This window comes from Triturus cristatus, chromosome 2_1, assembly GCF_964204655.1.
Source record: "Triturus cristatus chromosome 2_1, aTriCri1.1, whole genome shotgun sequence".
Classification (NCBI taxonomy): domain Eukaryota; kingdom Metazoa; phylum Chordata; class Amphibia; order Caudata; family Salamandridae; genus Triturus; species Triturus cristatus.
In genome coordinates, this window is record NC_140581.1 from 590,296,125 (window position 1) to 590,319,251 (window position 23,127).

The following is a 23,127-nucleotide window of genomic DNA, read 5'->3' on the forward strand; positions in this document are numbered from 1 at the left end:
TCGGATCTGTGCTGCAGCGCATAAAAAGAAAGAACTTGGCACTTTCTGTAGGGTCATCCCCAAACCTCTGGCCTTCACCCTCCTGTTTTCTGACCCTATTTTGCTGGCTTTTAGGATTCTGTGCACTTTACCATTGTTAACCAGTGCTTAAATGCCTGTACTCGCTCCTTAAAACATGAGAGGATTGGCTTATGTAATTTACTTGTAAGTCCCTAGTAAGGAGGAACTACCTGTGCCCAGGGTCCATAAATTAAATGGTATTAGTGGGCCTGCAGCACTGATTGTACCACCCACTTAAGTAGCACTTTAAACATGTCTCAGGCTTGCCATTGCAGCCTGTGTGAGTGCAGCTTAAAATACCATTTAGACCTGGCAAAATAAACCTCTTTGCCAGGCCAAAACGTTCCTTTTTTAGTATAGATAAGTCACCCCGAGGGTAGGCCCTGGATAGCCCAGTGGGCAAGGTTTAATGTATTTTTCAAAAGTGGGACATGTACTTTTTAGTTTTGCATGTTCTAGTAGTGTAAAATTAGTTTTTCACTACTGCAAGGCCTACCGCTCCCATAGAATAACATTAGAGTTGAATAACATTAGAGTTACCTTATTACATCTAATAAGCTATATTTTCCAGATGGGAGCAAGTATTCAGTCCATTTTTGGTGTCTTTGGAATTGCAATTAAAAATTCTCTCTTGTGGTGGAGTTGGATCTTAAATTACAATTTTAAAAATTCCACTATTAGAAAGTTGGCCTTTTTCTGACTTAGCCATTTGGTAACAACAGCCAGTCTCTGGGTCATATGACTAGGTCTAGCTAACAGCTGAGCTGTCTGTATTCTTCTTAGACAGAACAGACAGCTTAGGTATGCTTGTATGGCCTATCACTGGTGAGATGGGAGGATTGAGCTATGCACAGCCTTACTTACACTACTTACTTACACTTCCATAGACTGTAATCTGACTCCACACAAAGGGCTGCATACCCCCGGTAGTTAGTCTGGAGCCAGGACAGGGAAGGCAGGATGCATGGGGACTTTAAAGGGCAACTTCTAGATGCTTCTCCCTACTTCAAAGGCACAAAGGGGTCAAAATACTGGACCTCAGTACACTTCTGGACCTGTGAATACTCTGCCAGGAAGAAGGACTGTTGAGCTGCTGAAAAGGCAGCCACGTTGCTGGACTGTCCCCCTTCTGTGTTGACCTGCTGCCTGGGTGAGAAGGACTGGACCTGCATCTCTGAAACCAGGACCCCAGAGTGATTCCAAGGACTAGTTGGTTGGCAGGCCTCAGGGACATAGCAGCCTTCCAAGGTTTTTAACCTAGCACCTGGACTCTACCATCTGTGAGCCTTGTCCCCTGAGTGGTGCCACCCCAGTCCTGGACCCTTGGAAGTGGACCTGAAGGTGCTCTGCCAGTCCAGCTGTGGTCCCCACTGGAACGGGCGTGAAGCAACACTATAAGCCTCGTCGAGCAAAAGCCTGCTCCATCGGAATCAGCGCAAAGCCCAGCCAAGCTGCGCTTAACAGCCCACTGGAACAGACGCAAAACCCCACAAAGCCTCGCCTCACAGCTCCATCAGAACTGACACTGGACAATGCAAAGCCTCCTAAAGCAATGTAGCGCAGGATTCACAAGGATTCAAAGTACTTTTTTCAGCAGGCATAACTGAGTCCCTGTAGCCAGCCCACGCTCCATCATGGTCAGCCTGAACTTGTGACTTTGTCCTGGTCTGGCATGACCAAAAATCCACAGTTGGCGCTTTGTGCTTTCTGGAGCAATTTTCACTGAAATTTTACAAATGTCATATCTCCGGTTTTACTTATTGGATTATTGTTGTTTTGGTTTTGATTTATTTAATAAAATTACTCTATTTTTCTAATCTGGTGTGGGATCCTTTTTGTGTGGTGGTTTGCACTTTATTTCTGTTTGATGTGCTGCACGGATACTTTACACATTGCCTCTAAGTTAAGCCTGACTGCTCTGTGCCAAGCTACTAGAGGGTTGAGCACTGGATTAATTTAGGGTTGGCTTGTGCCTCACCCTGACAAAGATTGTGGTTGTTGCTTGACCAGAGCTCACAACACATTCAACCAGTAATCAGTAGCAACTGAAGCCTCATGGCATCAACTGGCTGCATTGCAGAGGTATTTCTGGGGAAAAGGTTTCTAGACAAGTCTGGCACCTGCAGGAATATCCGTATAGTGAAGAATCTGTTCGAAGATGTATCCAGCTGAATTAATGAGTAGCAGAGGTATTTCTGGGGAAAAGGTTTCCAGACAAGACTGGCAACTGCAAGAATATCCGTATAGTGAAAAATCTGTTTGAAAATGTATCCAGCTGAATTTATGAGTATTAGAACTTTCCAAGATGGTTGGAATCTGCAACCTGGGAGTTAAAGTAGGTTATTAGAAGTAGACCAAATTCTCATTAATGGAACTCTGAGTTGGGCTGAATTGACCAAAAAAATGGGCTCTTGACTAACTTATATTGCTGAATGAAGCTGAAGTGGTGAAGAAGGTCTTTTAGGATTAAAATAATCCAATGAGTCTCAAACGGATTACCAGATAAAGTCAGATTCATTGGTAGAGGGGTCTGAGGATGATTATAAACGTCTCCTGAATACATACTTAATAAATGAAGGAAGCAATGATAGCCTTATGGTCTGGGTGCACATTGGTACAGAGTGGGTGACATCTTAAATGGCAACTCGGAAGCTTGCTGTCTCTAAAACGAGACTGTTCTGAAGCTTCGAGGTCAGCACCTCAAAAGACTCCTCAAACTGTTGAGAGGCTCCTTTTTTGATTATAGGGGGGAAATGTTGCTGTCTGGAACATGAAAAACATCTGTAGATGAAATGCCTTGGCACTAGCATGCATTTGCTCTGTGGAAGCATCAGCCAGGTCGGTCTTGGCTGCAAGGGAGTAGTCTAGTCCCTATAATCATGCAGTGGGATACTGCTAAGCACTCTCACTGCAACCTCAGGTAGAGTCAGTTTCAGTCTGGAAAACCTCCAAGATTTTTATTAGAAATACTTTAGCCAAGATCCCTGGTTTATCCCAAGGAATTAGTTTATAGCTCCTCAAGGTTACCCATGGATTAGTGACTGAGGAAATGCTGAAGCAAATGAATCTTCAACCACATGTCTGATCACAGATACAATATTCAGGTATCTGGAAAAAAATAAGTAGCTGAAATTGGAGTCCTTGAAAACAAAATCTTAGTTACATTTAGTGTGATTCAAAATCAAGCTGTGAACTAGGATTCAGAGAACTGTTCCTGAAATTGAAGTAGAAATGTTTTAGGTACAGGTTGAATGCCAATCTGTAAATAATACGATCAAGAGTTAAATAGGAGAGACAACGAGAAAATAAAGGAAATGAACAGGCATTTACCATTAAAAACAAACCAACTAAAATGTTACATTTTGTATGTTGCAGGCACATACCACAGACATATACATACATGGATACATACAAATGTTCGCCACCACAACTAGAATAACAATAAAATTACCTTTGTGCAATAATCCTCAGCTTCTGAGATTTTGCCTGAATCTTTTAAACCGATAACAGACTGGAACAGAGACCATTTTTCTAGAGCTTGAGTGTAGCTAGGTGGGAGGTCTGCTCTATGCTCCACTAGAAATGGGAACAGTAAAAATGATTAAAAGAAAAGCTATTGTACAGCATACTTGTTCCTTGCTAACGGAATACTAGATTTATTGTTGTATTGAAGAATTAGAGCGACTTGTATTGAATAAACGGTACTTAAAAAGCAATGTAAGAATATTACTTTTAAAAAATTTACATTACTACAACTCCCCAAATACTGTCAGGCACAAGTACATTTAAACCTCCTAAATTTTGAATTTCACACTAGCACGAAAGGCCAATCTTAAAATAGGCAGTTTCTTTTTAAAGTCACATCATGCTGCCTCATTCCCTTGGGCAAACATCAACTCGATCTCTCATTCATGAAGTGTCATGCATTTTTCAATGTATGCCTGTAAAATGCTACGTCACTTTTGTCTATTATGTTACTGCAGAAAGGGATGTTACACTTTGGCTGAAGGCTGACTACATCTTCAGGGTCTGGAAAATAGATTTTTAGAGCAAAAGAGTTTCAAATGCATATTTTAGAAGTCAACTTTGGATGCATCTTTTGCTTTTTCTCATGTCTGGTGTTAGCCAAGATCTTTTGGTTTTACTAAAATTATATGTATAATATACTATACATAGACTCTTTCAGCCGGGGCCCTCTTCATGCTTTGTTCTGGTATTGAGTCAGTCACATTTTTCTTCCGTCCACCACAGCAGGGGCAGCCCATTTCAATGACTGGCTAACTTCACTGAGAGTGACGGCATTCTGCCCTTTGACAAGAAGAATATCTACAGATAATGTAGTCCGTTTGTACTAAGGACCACCATGGGAACGAGCGGTTTTGAAGACCAAAAGGCACTGTAACGTTTGACAAGCTTTTTTCATTTTTTAGCTAACGGCTCCAAGGGTACAGTGCTGCTAACAGTACCTACATATTCACCGCTCTGCCCTTCTTTCTATTGTCCCTCTCTCTGGAGTGAGTATTTATGTTTGTCTCCCTTTGCACATCCTGTATTTCATGTGCTGTGAGGGACGGAGTCGCACCTACATACTTGCGCATCTCACCTGATCTAGTGAAGGATCAAGGTGGAGTGGTTTTATGTTCGCTTGGAGTGTTCTAAATGCACAAGTTACTACTTGTGTAACAATTTATCTGTAAGAGACATTAGTTAGTGATAGATTCCTTACCTTAGAATATCCCCAGGCGTCAGATTGGATCCGGAAAGTTTTTCGGCAGCAGTACCCCTGTGCATCGGTAGGTGGTGCTGTGCGGCTCCACGTCTGTCGCTGGCGTCGTATGTGTCGAGATGACGTCACAGAGACTACTTAGGCGCCACCCATGTGTGTAGGAAGGTGGATATCTGACTATGGTTACCCCCAACTTTTTGCCTAGTGTCTAGCTGGTTTTTCGACTTAGTTGGCCTGAGATCCTGCCATTCAGGGTCTCAGGCTGTCTGCTCTCTCTTTAAAATGGACTCCATGTACCCTAGGTACATAACCAATTGGTAAGGATCACCTTATTGGACCCTGTACAGTGTACCCTAGGTACCCAGGGCATAGGTGTACCCTAGGCCTCCCAGGGGCTGCAGCATGTATTATGCCACCCCTGGTCTGGCCTTCCAATCAGACACAACTGGCTGATCACTCAGCTGGGGCAAGGCCGTGTAATCACCCCTTGCTTAGATATAGTATGCCTATATCTACCCTTATATATAGACACATGTGTACCTATCAGTCACTCCTATGGCAGGCCTTAACAATCCTGGAGGCAGAGTGCTTGGTAACATGTGAGATGGTGCTCTAGCATGAGCTGAGCCTGTCTGCAGCTTTCGGAAACAATGTCCTTATAGCTGTTCTATGATATAGCCTACCATATACTCTTAAAGTGCCTTATAATCTTAAACGGTTATGGTAACTATGGTTTGGCTTTATCAAAACATGTTGTGTAAGGTGTCTAACACTTTGTAATAATACCCCCATACCATTTCTGGACATGAGGATATTATTCCCCCCTTCTAGAGGGAAAGACATGTTAAAATCATACTTCACTGTTAGCCTCTGACCAAAGCCTCAGCATCACAAAATGGATGCTGCTGCCACGACACAAGTCTGACCTCCTGCAGCTGGGAGTGATCCCAGCCAGTGAGGCCTGGTCAATAGGTTTCCTGCTTGGAGAGGTGCTAGCACCTCCCCAGACAGCCTTTAGTGTATTGGGGCAGGGTGGGCTGAAAGTAATGAGACATGCCTGGGGCACACAAGGTGTTCCTTGCATAGTCCAGTTCAAACCGGCGCTGGGGCACTCCAGCCCCAGCTCTGGCGCGAAACTGGACAAAGGGAAGTGGGTGTAACCACCCCCTCCCAGGTCCCACCCATAAGGCGTGACCTAGCAGGTATCCCAGCCCCCCAGATTAGTATAAGAGTGGGAGTTGGGCCTCAAGACTTTAGATTATCCTGAACCTGCAAACTTGAACAGAAACTCTGGACCTTCGACATTCGACGAAAGAAGAAGACTGAAGAATCTCCCTTGTGGCCAAGGAGTGGCTACCCTGTGCAAACAGGCACCATCAAGAGACTACCCTTTGCTTTGCCCACGTTCTACGAGGAACCGACTGCAGAGCCCGACCAGAGCCTTGACTTCCAGACTTCTCCGACCCTGATCCACATCCACAGCAGAGCTGAGATCCGTGGAGGCGACGAGCGACGTGGGACCGGCTACCTGGGAAAAGTGGCTAGTAACTTCAAGCGCAGCTTCTGAGGCACCCTCGAAGTTGTGCACCGGGGATTGAGAAGCCCCAACCCCAAGCATCATCTGCACCGAAGATCAGCCCCCCACACTCCACGAGTCCTGCGTGGGGCCCTTCTGCATTTTCCTGCTTGCCGCGTCTGTCCGGTTGCTTGCCCGCTGGCTAGTGGCCTTTGTGACGACGCACCCTGAAATCTTCTGCGCTGGTTTGGCTCCTCCAGACTGGCTCCCGCTTCTCTGCAAAGAAGAAGCACCCCAGACCGTCCTGGTCTGCACCAGAAGCAAGTCCTCCGTTCTTCGTGGGTTCCGCTTGCCAAGGCTTGGTGAGTCCTAGTCCAACTTCGACGCCGCCGACAGCAAGAGCCTTCGTGGGACAGCTCGCCTCCTGGTCCTGGTCGTCCTCGACGCTTCCTGGTCCTCCTGGCTGCAGCGACAAACTTCACCTTCACCTGCAATCTTAACGACATCGCCTGGTTCCTTCCTGGTTCCACGTGGTCACTGGCTAGTGACCTTGACTCTGTCCCTTCTGCTTGCAGGTCTCCTCTCTTCTTGATCCCAGCCTTGGGATCCATCGGACACTCTTCACTGACTGCCTGTCAGCATCTTTCTTCAGGCATCCATAGGAGTCGACGACGAAAACCGACGCAACTTCACCCCTATGCACCCGCAGCCTGTGGGCTAGGTAACTTGGGTACTCCGGTGCTCATCAAGATAGTGACTATCCTAGTGTCTAGTTTTCCAGTCTCGACTTCCTAGCTACTCCGGAAGTGTCCTAAATCTATCGTTTTCTAAACTGTACTATTGCTAGTGACTTTTACGCATTACGCGTGAGTGTTTCCACTCTGCACACAAATCCCGTGGGCCTCCCACTTCCTAACTAAAGCTAGTGTAGTGTAGCCCCAGCGATTCCCTAGGCCTAGGCCTAGGCCTATTCTATTTCCGTGACAGTGGTCCTTATACCACTTACTTAGTATATGGTTTGCGTGGCCCCTAGGGCCTAACTGTATTACTTACCTGTGTGACTTAATGTATGCTTAAATAAGACTGTGTTGTACTTACCTCTAATCTCATAAAGAGTGCTGAGGGTTTGACTAGAATAAATACACTTTATTTTATATATATATCTGTTGTGGTGTCCTTTCATTTGGTATTCAAGGGATTATACATGGTATCACAGCTGGCTTCACATGCCATTCAGAGTTTAGCCTAAGACTGCTCTTGTCCATGCTACCACTAGGATAGCTGGTCTATAAGGTTGACTTTACAACCAATCACCATAAGGGTATTTGGACTGATATAAGGTGTACACTAGAAATAGTGACATCATACATCAGGCCAACTTCTCACAATGTGCGCTTATGTCATTTCTGTACAAGACTTTCCGTGCCAGGAACGCAGAGCCATGCAAGAAACTGACCACTGGTGCCATAAAACGAAGGCCCTGAAACGGATGACCTTAACCCTAGAAATCAGTTCGCAGAACCGGGAGGATAGGTGGGGCGTTAAGGAATCTATCACTAATTAATGTCTCTTACAGATATATTGTTACACAAGTAGTAAATTGTGCATCTGAAAGAGACACGTTAGTGATACATTCCTTATCTTAGAATAGATACCCCAGCATTACCAACCCCAGTGGTGGGTCTGCGAACAAGATTACACCAGAAAGAACAGAAAGGCCAAAGAAGCCGTCTCTCCGGACTGGACTGTCAAGGCAGTAATGCTTGGTAAACGTGTGCAGCGAAGCCCACGTAGCTGCCTGACAAATGTCCTGCAAGGGAACGCCACATCCCAAGGCAGCAGTGGCTGCTGTTGTCCTGGTAGAATGGGAACGCAGCCCTAGAGGAGACTCCATCTTGGCCAACGAGAAACATGCTTTTATGCAGAGAACAACCCACCGAGAGATAGTCCGTTTGTGCACAGCCCGACCTTTTTTGGCACCCAGTTAGCCAACAAACAGTTGGTCATCCACCATAAACTGTTGTGTGCGCTTCAGATAGAAAGAGAGTGCACGTTTTGGGTCCAGACGGTGGAACCGCTCTTCCTCTTTTGAAGGATGCGGAGGCGGAAAGAAGGTGGGCAAAGTGATGGTCTGCCCGATGTGGAAGGGCGTGACAACCTTTGGCAAGAAAGGAGGACAGGTCCTTAAAACCACATATCCAGATGAACAGAAAAGAAAGGAGGTTTGGAAGAAAGAGCTTGGAGCTCACTCACTCTTCTGGCAGAGGTGATAGCTACCAGGACAGCCGTCTTAAGAGTGAGAAGACGCAAAGGACAGGTATGAAGGGGCTCGAAGGGAGCGCACATCAGATATGTCAAAACAAGGTTTGAGTCCCATTGAGGCATTATGAACGGGACAGGAGGAAATGTGTGCGTAATGCCTTTCAATAAACGGCTAACAACCGGGGACTTAAACAGAGAAGGCTGATCTGGAAGCCGTAGGAAGCCAGAGATGGCCGAAATATAACCTTTGATAGTGCCCAAAGCAGAGCCCTGCTGGGCCAAAGAAAGAAGTAACAGAAGGACCTCAGAAAGAGGGGCAGAGAGGGGATCCACAGCCTTTGCTGTGCACCATGCCAAAAAATTGGTTCCACCTGCAGGCGTATACCGTTTTAGTAGAGGGACGCCTGGCTGCCAGTATGACATAACAGACTTCGGGAGGAAGATCGGAGGCTGTCAAATGTCGCAGCTCAATCTCCACGCATGTAGGTGGAGCCTGGACAGGTTCGGGTGGAGGACCGTCCCCTGCGATAGAAGATCCTCCTGAAGAGGCAGTCGGATCGGGGGAATTGATCGCCATGCTGAGTAGCTCGGGATACCAGTATCGTCGTGCCCAATCAGGAGCCACAAGGATGACTTGGACCTGGTCGCGCCGAATCTTCTTTAGCACTCTGGGCAGAAATGGTATAGGCGGAAAGGCGTACAACAGACCGCAGCTCCACTCGAGACGAAAAGCGTCTCCGAGCGAGTGCCACCTTGGAAATTCCAACACGCAGAACTGATGACATTGCGCGTTCTCTTCGGCGGCGAATAGATCTAACCAAGGCTCTCCCCATTGCAGAAAGAGACCTTGCGCCACGTCCAAGTTCAGACGCCACTCGTGATCCACCTTGCACCGGCGGCTGAGCTTGTCCGCCCTGGCGTTCAGAGAAGCTGCCAGGTGTTGAACCACCAAGGTAATGCCGTGATGTGTTCAACAAAGAGAAGGAGAGTGAGGGGTGGGCTATTTTTATTGAGGTCCTACACACAAGCCCTAAGTAGCGATATCAACAAGAGGAGTGTAGTTCCTACAAAGTGAAAAGTCGAAGGGAAAGAAGTTTTCCGATAGCAGACTTTCACCTAGTGAATGTAAGAGCACAAGGGAAGGGGATCCCTTAAGGGTGGAACTGAAACCCTCACACACCCAGCAAGCTAGGTGTCATGCTTCATCATCTGGGTTTTGCTCCTCGTCGGGTCGGCGGTGCAATACCCGACGGGCACCCATACAGGGGCTCTTTATCGGAGATCTTTTGTTCCCTGCCGTATGGTGCATGCGTGTGAGGGCCCGGGAGTGTAGATGTGTATGGATAAAAAAGGTTGGTTGATCTGAAATGTAACTTTATTGGCTCAGTCAACCACCTTGTTAAAAAGGGTGAGTGGCGTCAAAGCTATATTTGCTCACAAAAGGAGGAGTGGCTAGCTACGCTCTGCTCTTCTGGTCAACATGTTTCGCGCCCAGTCGGTCAGAAGGATCCCATGGCGCTTCGTCAGGACCTATAATACTAAAGTGATGTGTGCTAAAAACTATCTACAGTGTGGTGTGAAGCAAGGGTGAAAATAGTTTGATAGTTAACCCTTAACTGGTACCCCTACCTTATGTATTGTTTATAACTCAAAGGGGTCACCAATTCTTATTATAAAAACCTCATCATCAGGTGCATGGCGCGTCAACAGGGGGAGAAACACATTCGTTCCATGTCATAATTCCCCTGGAGGTTAGTAAACCTGCCCGCGTCGCCGAACCGGGTAATAAGAATTGGTGACCCCTTTGAGTTATAAACAATACATAATGCCGTGATGTCCCAGCCAGGTCCAGAGGCGCAGAGCCTCCAAGGGTCCACAACCACACCCCACCCTGTTTGTTGCAATACCACATGGCGGTGGTGTTGTCCGTGAACAACTGCACTACACTTCCCCAGGACAGAGGGAAGGAATGCCTTCAGTGCAAGCTGGATCGTCCGCAGCTCCAGAAGGTTGATATGGAGCCGGGACTCTGCCGGACACCAGATGCCTCTGATCTCCGCCTCTCCCATGTGGCCACCCCAACCCAGGAGGGACGCATCCGTCACTACTGTGTGCTCCGGTTGGGGAAGGGAGAGGGATCTGCCACTGACCCAATCGCGATCCGTGAGCCACCAATGCAACGGCAAACTAAAAATGCTCCTGGCCTACCGTGAACCGCAGGTAACGCCGGTGGGCCGGCAGGACGGGAATGTGAAAATAAGCGTCCTGCAAGTCCAACGCTACCATCCAGTCTCCAGGGTCCATGGCAGACAGGACCTGAGCCAGAGTCAGCATCTTGAACTTCTCCTTCGGAGGAAGCGATTGACGTCCCGGCGATCCAAGATGGTGCGCAGGCCCCCCTTGTCCTTCGTGGGGACCAGAAAGTAGTGGGAATAGCAACCACTCCCTACTTCCTGATCGGGAACGTACTCGATGGCCCCCTTGGCCAGGAGGGCGTGACTTCCTGACGGAGAAGAGCCAAATGATCCCCTGACATGCGATGGTACAGAGGTGGCATGGCTGGAGGGGAGGACAGAAAGGGGAGCGAGTAACCTTGGTAGATTATCTGCAGCACCCACTTATCTGAAGTGATACCGCGCCAGTGGTGGCGGTGGTGACGCACCCTGCCTCCTACCGGCGTGGGGTGCCTCCTGAAGCTCAGATTAGGAAGGCTTAGAGGTGGAAGCAGCGGGTGCGGAGGTGGACTGCCCCGCCCACTGGTTACCAGACCAGCCCCTGCGGAAGCCACGTCTGCGGCCACGCTGAGGCAAATTGTGCACAGGGATTGCGGAGGAGCGCGTCTGGGAGCCTTTACCCTGGCCACGACAGGAACGAAACCCAGGCGTGGCAGGGATCTTAGCGGAAAGACCCAAAGACTTAGCCGTGGCCCATGAGTCCTTAAAGCGCTCCACGGCACTGTCCGCCTTGTCGCCAAAGAGGCGAGAGCCATCAAAGGCAATGTCCATGATGGAGCTCTGGACATCAAGCGAGAACCCGGTAGGCCGCAACCAGGTATGACGCCGCAACGCCACAGTCGTGGAAATCGCCCTGCCCAAGGAATCAGCCATGTCCAGACCACACCTGATGGCAAACTTCGCCGCATCCTTGCCCTCCGCAATCGCTTGGGAAAGGACGGCCTGGACCTCTTAAGAACACTGAGGCGGGACCTCTGCTACCGTATCCCACACGGCGTGGGAGTAACGGCCCAGTAAGCAGGCGGTATTAACCGACCGAAACCCCAAGCTGGCCGAGGAGAACAACCTCTTGCCATATTGATCCAGCTTCTTAGAGTCCTTATCCGGGGAAAGGCACTCTGCGACGCCGAGGCCTGAATGACCAGGCTCTCAGGCGTGGGGTGAGTGGTCAAGAAGGCAGGGTTACCATGTGCTGGGCGAGGACGCCTAGTGACGTTCTTATCCACCGGTGCCCCAGAGGCCGGCCACAACCATGTGTCCAAGAGGACTTCGGTAAGGGCCTCATTGAAAGGGAGCAGCGGTTCTGACGACGTTGACGCCGTCTGGAGCACCTCTGTAAGGAGGTTGCTCTTAAGGGCCACCCTAGGGAGGTCGAGATGGAGGGTCTCCGCAGCTCACCGCAGCACCATAGTGTAGGAAGCGCCCTCCTCCATAGTAGGCGGAGGGGAGGCAAACCCCGGGCCAGAAGACACATCAAGTTCACCCGCATCTTGAAGGTCATCCACCCAACCCTGTTCGGAGTCACACTGCCACGCAAGGGGGTTCTTGGAGCCGTCCCAGTCCTCATCCAGCTCCGGGGTAGAAGGAGCCGGCCACGGCGGCAGAACCGGAGCCAGAGAGGGGGCCAGCAGCGCCGGGAGAGGCGCCGGCCGGCCGGAACCGCATCCCGATGAGGATCCCAGGTCAGAACGAAATGGTCCGAGAACCGGGGATAAACGGCACCCAGTGCGGCGCCTGTGGCGGAGCCAAGGGCAGCGCCGGGGCCGGAGCCAGCGGTGCTGCACCTGTGGCGCTGGGGCCGGAGCCAAGAGCGCTGGATCCAGTGGCTCCGGGGCCGGTGCCAGTGACGGTGCCGCGGGTCAACAGGATCTGGACACGGGACCGCGGCCTAAACAGGGGGTCCATGGCAGAAAGAAACTCTTGCATCTGTTCGGGAGTCGCCGACGGACCCGGGAATAGCGGGTACGCAGCGGGACTCCCAGGTTCCGGAGGAGCCGCAGGGGCAGAGCCCCTGTCCCCCTCGTACGTCTCTGGGGAGCAACGGGGGGACATCGGAGAGCGAACACGCTTCTTCGACTTCTTCTTATGGCGTTGCTTACCGGAATCTGAAGGAGAAAACTTAGAGTCCGAGGAGCGACGGCTCCGTTCCCGCGAGTGGTCCCGCAAACAGCTCCTAGACCCGGAGTGGCGGTGAGAGGAGTGCCGGACCTCCAGCAACTTCCGGCGCTGCCCCTGAAAGGCCTTGGGGCCATGGTACGGCAGAACCGACAATCCCAGGAGTCTTGGTCGGTCTCCAGGCAGTAGAGGCAGACATCATGGGGATCCGCCACCGACATATTAAGCAGCACGACCCATAAGACTTAAAGCCGGGCATCCCTACATGCACCAGGAGACAAGAGAAGGAGACAAAAGTCTCAAAAAAGTGGTCAAAAATTGAGCGGGGTACGAGCTCAATCCGGATCTGCGCTTTCGGCATGGAAAACGAAAGAACTGACGTCAGCGCGCATGGGTGGCACCTAAGTAGCCTCCGTGACGTCATCCGGCGCGCACAACGCAAGGACGGGCGCGGTGCTGCACGGCGCCACCTACTGGCACGCAGGGGTACTGCTAAGCAGAAAACTTTCCAGATCCAGACTGACGCCTGGGGAATATTCTAAGGTAAGGGATCAATCACTAACGTGTCTCTTTCAGATATATTTTTATGTATACACTGTGAGATTATTTTTCATATAACCTACACTACATGAATAGATCTGGTAAAACAAGCTGCTTAAAACACCTTCTGGACTAAGCCTGAAGGCTGCTCTCCACAGCTACTACTTAAAGAGCTTTCTAAGGTTGTCTAAGACCACCAAAACCACCATAAGGGTTGTCTGGATTAGTGCAAGGTGCTTCACTTAAATAAGTGTGCATCATATACTAAGCCAGCCTCCTACATTGGTGGGCAGCGGTTGGGATTTAGGCCTGCACTGTTTTTACCAATCAAGCATAAAATGCTTTGGGTTCGAGTCGCAGACCTTAAACAACGTCTGCCGCTCGTGAATGTAATTCATACTCTTGGGCACCAGCGAGTAGGTCGGAAACAGCTTAGCTGACAAGGCAACGAAAACAGCAGTGGCAACATATCTAGTAGCAGCAGTTACAAGATCCAAAAGTAAGATTGATGTTGACATCGTGGCAGCTATTGCTGCAACAGATTAGGGTGATAATTACCCTCAGGGTTTCCCTTCTAAATACTCTATCATTTAAGACCTGATAAATTTCCCTATGTGAGAATTAACAATGTTGGTGACAGACTGATTCCCAACGTGGACTGCAGACTTTCTTTGATAACAGCAGCTCACGAAGGTATGGCTTCTGCCCATGCCGGGGTTTCAGCGACTGTTACTATCTTACAACAACGTTACTGGTGGCGTGGATTGTATAAACAGACTCGAGCTTATGTTCTTAATTGTGACATCTGCCAGCAGATTAAGCCTTCGACTGCTGCGCGTCCACGACAAACACAGTTGTACATATCTAATAAACCACTTGGGTGTGTTTATTTAGATCACTGCGGTCCTTTCTCCTCTGATACTGCGTATAAGTACATCCTAGTTGCAGTGGATTCGTGCACACGTTTTCTATGGGTCTGGCCACAACTGAGTGCTGATGCTCGAACTGTCATCAGAGATCTGCGTGTCTTTGTGGGAATTTCTGCATGTGGTACCATACATTCTGACCAAGGTCCAGCGCTCGCCTCGAAGGCGTACAAAGATGCCATGAGATCTTTGGGGATCCAAGTCAAATTTTCGTCTCCATACCGGCCTGAGGGCAATAGTGTTGTGAAGCGAATGAACCGTGACTTAAAGCAATCCCTGACAGCTAGGGTTCTAGGTACTGGCAGGAACTGGTTGGCCCATTTGTATAGCGTTCAACGTGCACTTAATAATCTCCCTAGAAGGTCTCTGGGTGGGCGGACCCCATATGAAATGCTTTTTGGCATAAAGATGTTTGTCCCGGACCTTGATGGTCTAGACATGGCGGCGACGGCAGCACCCTTTGACGTAGATGATCATTCTGCTGTATTACAGAATCTACAAGAGGCTCGAGACAGTCTTGCAAAGGAACACTTGCCCTCCACAACTGAAGCTGCACTTCAGATTCTGGTAGTTGGCTGGCTACCTCGAGTTGGTGACCTGGTCCGTGAAAAGGTGGAGAACAAGAAGGGGTTCGGCCCCTCTTATCGTGCACCGGTTCCAGTGCTTGGCGTGCAGGGTACAAGAACAGTCATTTTACCTCAACGTCCTGGTCGCAAGGATAACAGGTACATCTCCATTGACAATGTCAAACAACAACAAGTGGCCGATTCTTAGTATGACTCCAGCGGTCTCTTGTCCAGCGATGCTGAGTAATTCTGTTTTGGCTCCGGCGTCTACCAACAGGCCTGACATTGCCATTGAGATGCATACAGTTACCAATCCTTAATTGCCTCCACCGGCTGGTGGTCCAGTTGAAGATACTGAGTATACTTATCCTACGGATGTGTCATTGCCTGGTTTGCAATCAAGTGCAGTTGACCAGTCACGTTTTTCATTTGAAACTAACTCTACGACTTCCGATGCCCCATTGAAAATGTCTATTTTTGCTACTTGGTTTAAAGGAATATGCTACTTACCAGTATGCATCTGTTCTTGGCATGTAGAGCTGCAGAGTTGTACACTTAGCATAGATCGCCATCTGGTGTTGGGCCCGGATGTTTGCAGTTTGTTTTTCTTCTTTGGACAGTCTTTGGAAGTCACAAGTTTGGTGACTCCTACTTCGGACCGTACTGCGCATGGGCTTCGGCTCCATCCTCAGATTGTTTTTCGCCAACAGGGAAATGATGGAGCGTAGTAATAACAGTGAGAAACCCATGTGTGTTGTATCTAAATAAGATGTACTGGAACGGATACAGGTAGCCGGGGAGGCGGGTGGGCGTGTACAACTCTGCAGCTCTACATGCCAAGAACAGATGCATACTGGTAAGTAGCATATTCCGTTCGAGGCATATGAGCTGCAGATTGTACACTTAGCATAGATTATATAGCAGTACCCAACCTTAGCGGCGACCACCGGTATCCGTTGCAGTGGTTTGAAAAAGTGTCTTTAGTACAGCCTGGCCCACCCTAGCTTGCTGCTTGGAATGCACATCTACACAGTAATGTTTTGTGAAGGTGTGCGGTGTAGACCATGTGGCTGCTTTGCAGATGTCATCTAAGGGTATATTCCCTAGAAAAGCCATAGAAGCCCCTAACTTTCTTGTAGAGTGGGCTTTAGGCGGAACAGATAATGTTCTTTTTGCCTTTTGATAGCAAATTTGTATGCACTTTACAATCCACCTAGCTATCCCTGATTTAGAAATGGGGTTGCCTTTATGTGGTGGAGAGAAGGAAACGAACAATTGTTTAGTCTTCCTGAAGGGTTGCGTTCTTTGTATGTAGTATAGCAAAGCCCTTTTCACATCGAGTGTGTGTAAGGCCCTTTCTGCAACAGATTGAGGTTGCGAGAAGAAGACAGGTAATTCCACCGATTGATTGAGATGGAAGGGGGAAATGACCTTGGGCAGAAACTTCGGATTTGTGCGAAGTATGACCTTGCTGTGATGTATTTGTATGAAGGGTTCCTGTATAGTGAACGCTTGTATTTCACCAACCCTTCTAAGGGAAGTGATAGCTACGAGAAAAGCTGTTTTCCAGGTGAGAAACTGTAGCTCACATTTATGAATTGGTTCGAAGGGCGGACCCATTAGTCGTGTAAGAACTAAATTTAGATTCCATACAGGGGAAGGTGGTGCCCTGGGAGGAATTACTCGTTTAAGGCCTTCCATAAAGGCTTTAATAGCGGGCACTCTGAAGAGTGATAAATGCTGTCTGTTTTGTAGATAAGCAGCGATCGCTGCTAGGTGTAGGCGTATGGATGAATATGCCAGGTTACACCTGTGAAGATGGAGCAGATAGCATATAATGTGCTGTATGGATGCATCTAAAGGGTTGATTGTATTGTTACGGCAGTAAATTACAAATCTTTTCCACTTTGCGGCATAGCATGCTCTAGTGGTAGGACGTCTGGCTTCCATGATGATGTTCATGCAATCAGGGGGAAGGTTAAGGTATCCGAATTCTAAGATTTCAGGAGCCAGATCGCCAGGTTGAGCTGAGCTGGGTCCGGGTGCCTGATTTCTCCATGGTTCTGGGTTAGGAGGCATGGGGATAGGTGCAGTTTTTGATGTGGTACCACTGACAGTTGTAGTAGCGTGGTGTACCACGGCTGCCTGGCCCACGTCGGAGCTACTAGAATGAGTGTGAGGGAGTGTTGTTGTAGCTTCCTTACCACTAATGGAATTAGTGGGAGAGGTGGAAAGGCGTATGCAAATCTGCCTGACCAGTTCATCCATATCGCATTGCCCTTGGACAATGGGTGTGGGTATCTGGCGGCGAAGCTTGGGCATTTTTTGTTTTCGTGGGTGGCGACGAGGTCTATCTGAGGATGCCCCCACTGTTGGAAGAATGGGTGAAGAACTTGTGGATGCAGTTCCCATTCGTGTAGTTGTTGCGTTTGTCTGCTGAGCAGATCTGCCATGGTGTTTTGTACGCCTGGAACGTGCTGTGCCAGGAGAAAGATGTTTTGGGGAATTGCCCATCTCCATATGCTCTGGGCTAAGCGGGAGAGCTGGGGAGAGTGTGTCCCCCCTGTTTTTGGATACAATACATTGCAGTCATGTTGTCTGTGCGAATGAGGACTGCTTTGCCCGAAATCTGTTTTTGGAAAGATTTTAGGGCTAGAAAGATCGCCAAGAGCTCCAGATGGTTGATGTGGAGCGATTTTTGCTGTGGCGTCCATAGACCTTGCATTGTGAGGTGTAGGAGGTGCGCTCCCCAGCCGGAGAGCGATGCGTCCGCTGTTAGAATCACCTGAGGAACCGGGTCCAGGAACGGCCGCCCTTTGGAAAGGTTTGTGGTGTTCCACCACTGCAGAGAGTGATGTGTGCGGCCGTCCACCAACACCAGATCCGTCAGCTGACCCTGGGCCTGGTTCCACTGTTGTGCTAGGCACTCTTGAAGTGGACGCATGTGGAGTCTTGCATGGGGCACTATGAAGATGCAAGACGCCATCATTCCTATGAGCTTCATAAACACTCTTGCTGGAAGAGAGTGTTGGGGAAGGAATGTTTTGCGTAAGGCTTGAATGCTTGTGATTCTGTCTGAGTTTGGATAGGCAATACCTTTGGAGGTGTCTATAGTGGCCCCGAGATATTGCTTTGTGTGAGATGGTATGAGGTGGGACTTTTGGTAGTTCACCGTGAAGCCTAGCTGGTGGAGCAGTTGGATGGTGCTGTTTGTATGTTGCACACATTGGTGGTAGGACGCGGCTTTTATCAGCCAGTCGTCTAAGTAAGGGAAGACGTGAATAGGTTGACGTCTGAGGTGTGCTGCTACTACCGCTAGGCATTTGGTAAACACCCGTGGTGCGGTGGTGACCCCGAAGGGGAGAACCGTGAATTGGTAATGTTGCCCGTCCACCACGAACCTGAGGTATTTCCTGTGAGAGGGGTGTATTGGAATGTGAAAGTATGCGTCTTTCAGATCCAAGGTTGTGAGAAAGTCTCCCTGACAGAGGAGCGGGAGGACTTGTTGTAGGGTGACCATGTGGAAATGGTCTGAATGTATGTAGGCATTTAGAGGCCGGAGGTCCAGAATGGGCCTGAGGGTCCCGTCTTTCTTTGGTATTAAGAAATATAGGGAGTAGACCCCTAGATTTTGCTGATTGACGGGGACCTGCTCTATAGCGTGTTTTTGGAGGAGGGAGAGTACCTCCTGTTTGAGCAGTGTGGAATGTTCTTGAGACATTGGACGGTGCCTTGGTGGGATATTGGGTGGGGTAGATGTTAGCTCGAGACTGTACCCTGACCGAATGATTTGGGTCACCCATTTGTCCGATGTTATGGACTCCCATGCGTGGATAAAGTTTTGTAGTCTGCCCCCGACCGGAGTGGGATGGTCTGGGGGGAGCGGAGGGAAGTCATTGTGTGGGCGGGGTGGCAGAACGGGTGGTGTTAGTTTTGCCCCTGCCCTTATTGTTGTTGCCTCTGTAACCACCCCTTTGGTTGCCCTTTGAAAAGGTATTTTGAGGAGGGGACTTGTAGGAGGTAGAGGCGCTATCGGTGGAGAAGCCTCTGCCTGTGCCACGAAAGGAGGAGCGTCGAAAGGAACGTTTAAAGGCTTGTGTTTGGAGTGCCCCCATAGACTTTGCTGTGTCTGTGTCCTTTTTCATCTTTTCCAACGCTTCGTCTACCTTTGGCCCAAAGAGAGTTTGTTGGTCAAAGGGGTGATTGAGTATGGACGCCTGGACTTCAGGCTTGAACCCTGAGATCCTGAGCCAGTCATGGCGACGAAGCAGGACACTGGTATTTATGGCTCTAGAAGCAGTGTCGGCTGCATCGAGGGCACACTTAATGGAGGTGTTTGTAATTAGTTTACCCTCCTGTATTAGTTCAGGAGCCCTACGCTTGTGTTTCTCGGGAAGGTGCTGCATAAGAGCCTCAAGTTCGTCGTAGTGTGCTCTGTCATAGCGCGCAAGTAGCGCTTGTGTGTTTGCAATGCGCCACATGTTTGCAGCTTGAGAGGCGGTGCGTTTGCCAGACGCGTCTAGGAGTTTGGATTCCTTGTCTGGCGGTGGGGCTTCTCCTGAGGACTGGGAGTTAGCCCGCTTTCTAGCTGTAGAGACAACTAGGGAATCTAAGGGAGCAGGGCCCTTAATGTATGCAGGGTCTGTGGGTGCCGCCTTGTACTTTTTCTCTATTCTAGGGTTTAGTACCCTGGCCCTGACAGGGTCTTTGAACACCTCTGCGGCATGCTTGGTGACACCCTTAAGCATGGGTAAAATAGATGTGGATTTGTCCTGTATGTCAAATGTGTCCAGTAAGAAGTCGTCTTCCACTGGTTCACTGTGCATGTCCACCCCATGGTAGTGTGCTGCTCTCTGCACTAAATGATGAAACCCTAAGGAGTCCTCTGGAGGAGACGGCCTGGATGGGTATAGGTCGTCCTGAGGCATATCGGGTATATCAGGGTTATTGTAATCCTCCCATGGGTCTGGGGTCCCCGGTGGAGTGGGATCCATTGGGGCGTCCGCCGGGTAATTGTCCGGGTCCCCGTCGTCCGGATCTGGGGACGGGGTCGGAGAGTAATGAGGTAAAGGTGGCGGAGACCTGGGAGGGGGGAGGGGGTGGAAGAGGTGGAGGAGGCAGGGGAGGAGGTAGTGGGGAGGGCACTCTGAGGGGAGAAGTAGCAGAGTCCTTCCATTTGGGCGGTGGAGGAGGAGCCGGAGTATCAAGGCGTCTTTTCTTGATAATTAAAGTCAATAGCCCAGTCTTTGGATCTTTGGACAGAGTCTTTTGTAAAGGGTCTGGTGTAAACAGAGCCAATGGTGCCGAATCGTCCGTCGGCACCGATGATTTTGGAACCGAGGGCTTCGATGGTTTCTGTGCGCCATGCTTTTTTGGGGCCTCCGGTTTTTTCGGCGTCGAGGGAGTTTTCGGCGCCGGAGCGTCGGTGCCGACTGATTTGTGTTTGGTCGGCGCCGAGAGTCCAGGCTTCGGCACCGGTGGCTTCGGAGTCGAGCTGGATATTACTTTCTTCGGTGCCGGATGCTGTTTTTCGGCACCGGGCGTCGGCTGGCTCGATCCCGAGCTGCCGTGAGACTTTGGAGGCTTCGACACCGGGCCCGAAGATGGGGTGATAGAAGCTTTGGTCTTGGTTTTGCCCAGGCCAGCAGGCGAGGGTGTAACCTGAGTCTCTTTGGTTTTGGGCGCGGGGGTGGGAGGGGGCACAGTACTCACGACCCGCTGCGCCGGTGTGATGTCCTCCACGTCGGAGTCGTCGGCCTCGGAAGCGCGGACGACGTCTTCCTCCTGCTCGGTGTGTATTTGCCCCGAAGCTTCGGCGCCGTCTCCGAAGATGTCCGGTGGAGCTGCAGACGATGAGTGCGCCATGGTGCGTCGAGCTCTTCGATCTCGGATGGTCTTCTTCGATCGAAAAGACTTACAGGCGGGGCAGTCTCTGGCCTCGTGTTCTGGAGAGAGGCAAAGATTACACACCTGATGGAGGTCGGTGTGGGGAAATTTAGACCCACATTTTGGGCACTTTTTGAACGGAGTCCTTTCCATCGGCCGGGACCGGAGTCGAGGAGGGCCCGAAGGCCAGTGCCGATGTACGGGATGGAGAAAGTGCCGCTTCGAGAGATGAAGATGATGATGAAGAAACTCGAAGAAACGAGGATTTTCCGTCGAGGCTGGAACCGTAGAAGTTCGAAGCCGGAGCACGAAGTATCACATCCGAGCCCGATGGCGGAAAAAAACAATCTGAGGATGGAGCCGAAGCCCATGCGCAGTACGGACCGAAGGAGGAGTCACCAAACTCGTGACTTCCAAAGACTGTCCAAAGAAGAAAAACAAACTGCAAACATCCGGGCCCAACACCAGATGGCGATCTATGCTAAGTGTACAATCTGCAGCTCATATGCCTCGAACACACATTTTTTAATTCCCCCTTGGACTTACATTTGGCTGGTGCTCATATCTATTTTTTTTGTTTATGTCGATTGGATTTATTGTTCTAATTTTTCGTCTAGTAAATGGACAGAATCTAACCGAAAGATCTACAATTAGATTAATTGATGGAACTTTGGCTCCCCACTCCTCATCACACATCATGAAGAGGGACCAGACTTTTGTGAATATTACTGCTTGGCCTGTGTTAGATGGGATTGTATGGGATGCTATTAAAAAACAAGTTACTTACCTTCGCTAACGATATATCTGTAAGAAACATTAGTTCGTTAGATTCCTTACCTTAGAATATCACCAGGCGTCAGGCTGGATCCAGGAAGATTTTTCGTCAGCAATACCCTTGCTCGTCGCTAGGCGTCGTCTGCAGCTCCGCGTCCGTCGTCGGCGTCGTGATCGCCGGGATAACGTCGGAGTACTTAGACGCCGCCCTCACGCGCTGACGTCAGTTCTTTTACACAGCTTTCCGCACCAGGAACGCAGAGCCATGCAAGAAACCGACACTGGTGTCATGAATCTAGGGCCCTGAAAGGGATAACCTTAATCCTAGATGTCAGTTCACAGAGCGGGGAGAATGGGTGGGGCGGTAAGGAATCTAACTAACTAATGTTTCTCACAGATATATCGTTACTGAAAGAAACACGTTAGTTAGGTTCCTTACCTTAGAATGGATACCCCAGCAATAACAACCCCGGTGGTGGGTCTGAGAACAAGATCACACCAGGAAGTCCTGGAGAACGGAACGGCCAAAGAAGCCGTCTCTCCGGACTTTGCTGTCCAGGCAGTAATGCTTGGCAAATGTGTGCAGCAAGGCCCACGTTGCTGCCTGACAAATGTCCCGCAGAGGGACTCCTAGTCCCAGGGCAGTAGTAGCCGCTGTGGCCCAAGTGGAATGGGCCCTCAGCCCCACAGGAGGTTCCTTCTTAGCCAAGGAATAACAGGCCTTAATGCACAAAATGACCCACCAAGAGATGGTTCGCTTGTGTACTGCCCGCCCCTTCTTAGCGCCCACGTAGCCAACAAAGAGTTGGTCGTCCACCCGGAACTGTTTCGTGCAGTCCAGATAGAAGGACAACAGTCGTTTTGGGTCCGGACGGTGGAGCCTCTCCCTCTTTCGAGGGATGCGGAAAGAAGGTGGGCAATGTAACAGACTGGCCGATGTGAAAGACAGTTACCACCTTAGGGAGAAAGGAAGGACGAGTCCTAAGAACAACCTTGTCCAGATGGACAGAGAGGAAAGGAGGCTTAGAAGAAAGAGTCTGGAGCTCACTCACCCGTCTAGCAGAGGGGATGGCAACCAGGAAAACAGTCTTAAGAGTCAGAAGACGAAGAGGACAATTATGAAGTGGTTCAAAAGGAGCGCACATCAGAAAGGTTAACACCAGGTTCAAGACCCACTGAGGCATTACGAAAGGGACAGGAGGAAACATATGAGTAATGCCTTTAAAGAATCGAGCAACAACAGGGGACTTGAAAAGAGAAGGCTGATCAGGAAGCCGTAAGAAAGCAGAAACAGCTGAAAGATATCCCTTGAGGGTGCACAGAGCAGAGTCCTGCTGGGCCAGGGAAAGAAGAAAGAGGAGAACTTCTGAAAGAGGGTCGAAAAGGGGATCCACAGCCTTTGTTGTGCACCATGCCACAAATTTATTCCACATGCAGGCGCATACCGTTTTAGTGGAGGGACACCTGGCTGCCAGAATGACATCACAAACTTCAGGAGGCAAGTCAAATGGCATCAACTGTT

The 23,127-nt window shown here is 49.7% G+C and overlaps 1 protein-coding gene across 2 annotated transcripts in view; it reads right to left on the reverse strand.

Annotated features, from left to right (window-relative positions):
* SKIC3 (SKI3 subunit of superkiller complex) overlaps window positions 1-23,127 on the reverse strand; it is a 1,406,584-nt gene that overhangs the window by 323,520 nt on the left and 1,059,937 nt on the right. For both annotated transcript variants that reach the window (XM_085632495.1, XM_085632494.1), the window contains exon 36: window positions 3,512-3,636. In XM_085632495.1, the coding sequence (XP_085488621.1) occupies window positions 3,512-3,636 (125 nt within the window). The remainder of the gene's footprint in view (window positions 1-3,511; window positions 3,637-23,127) is intronic.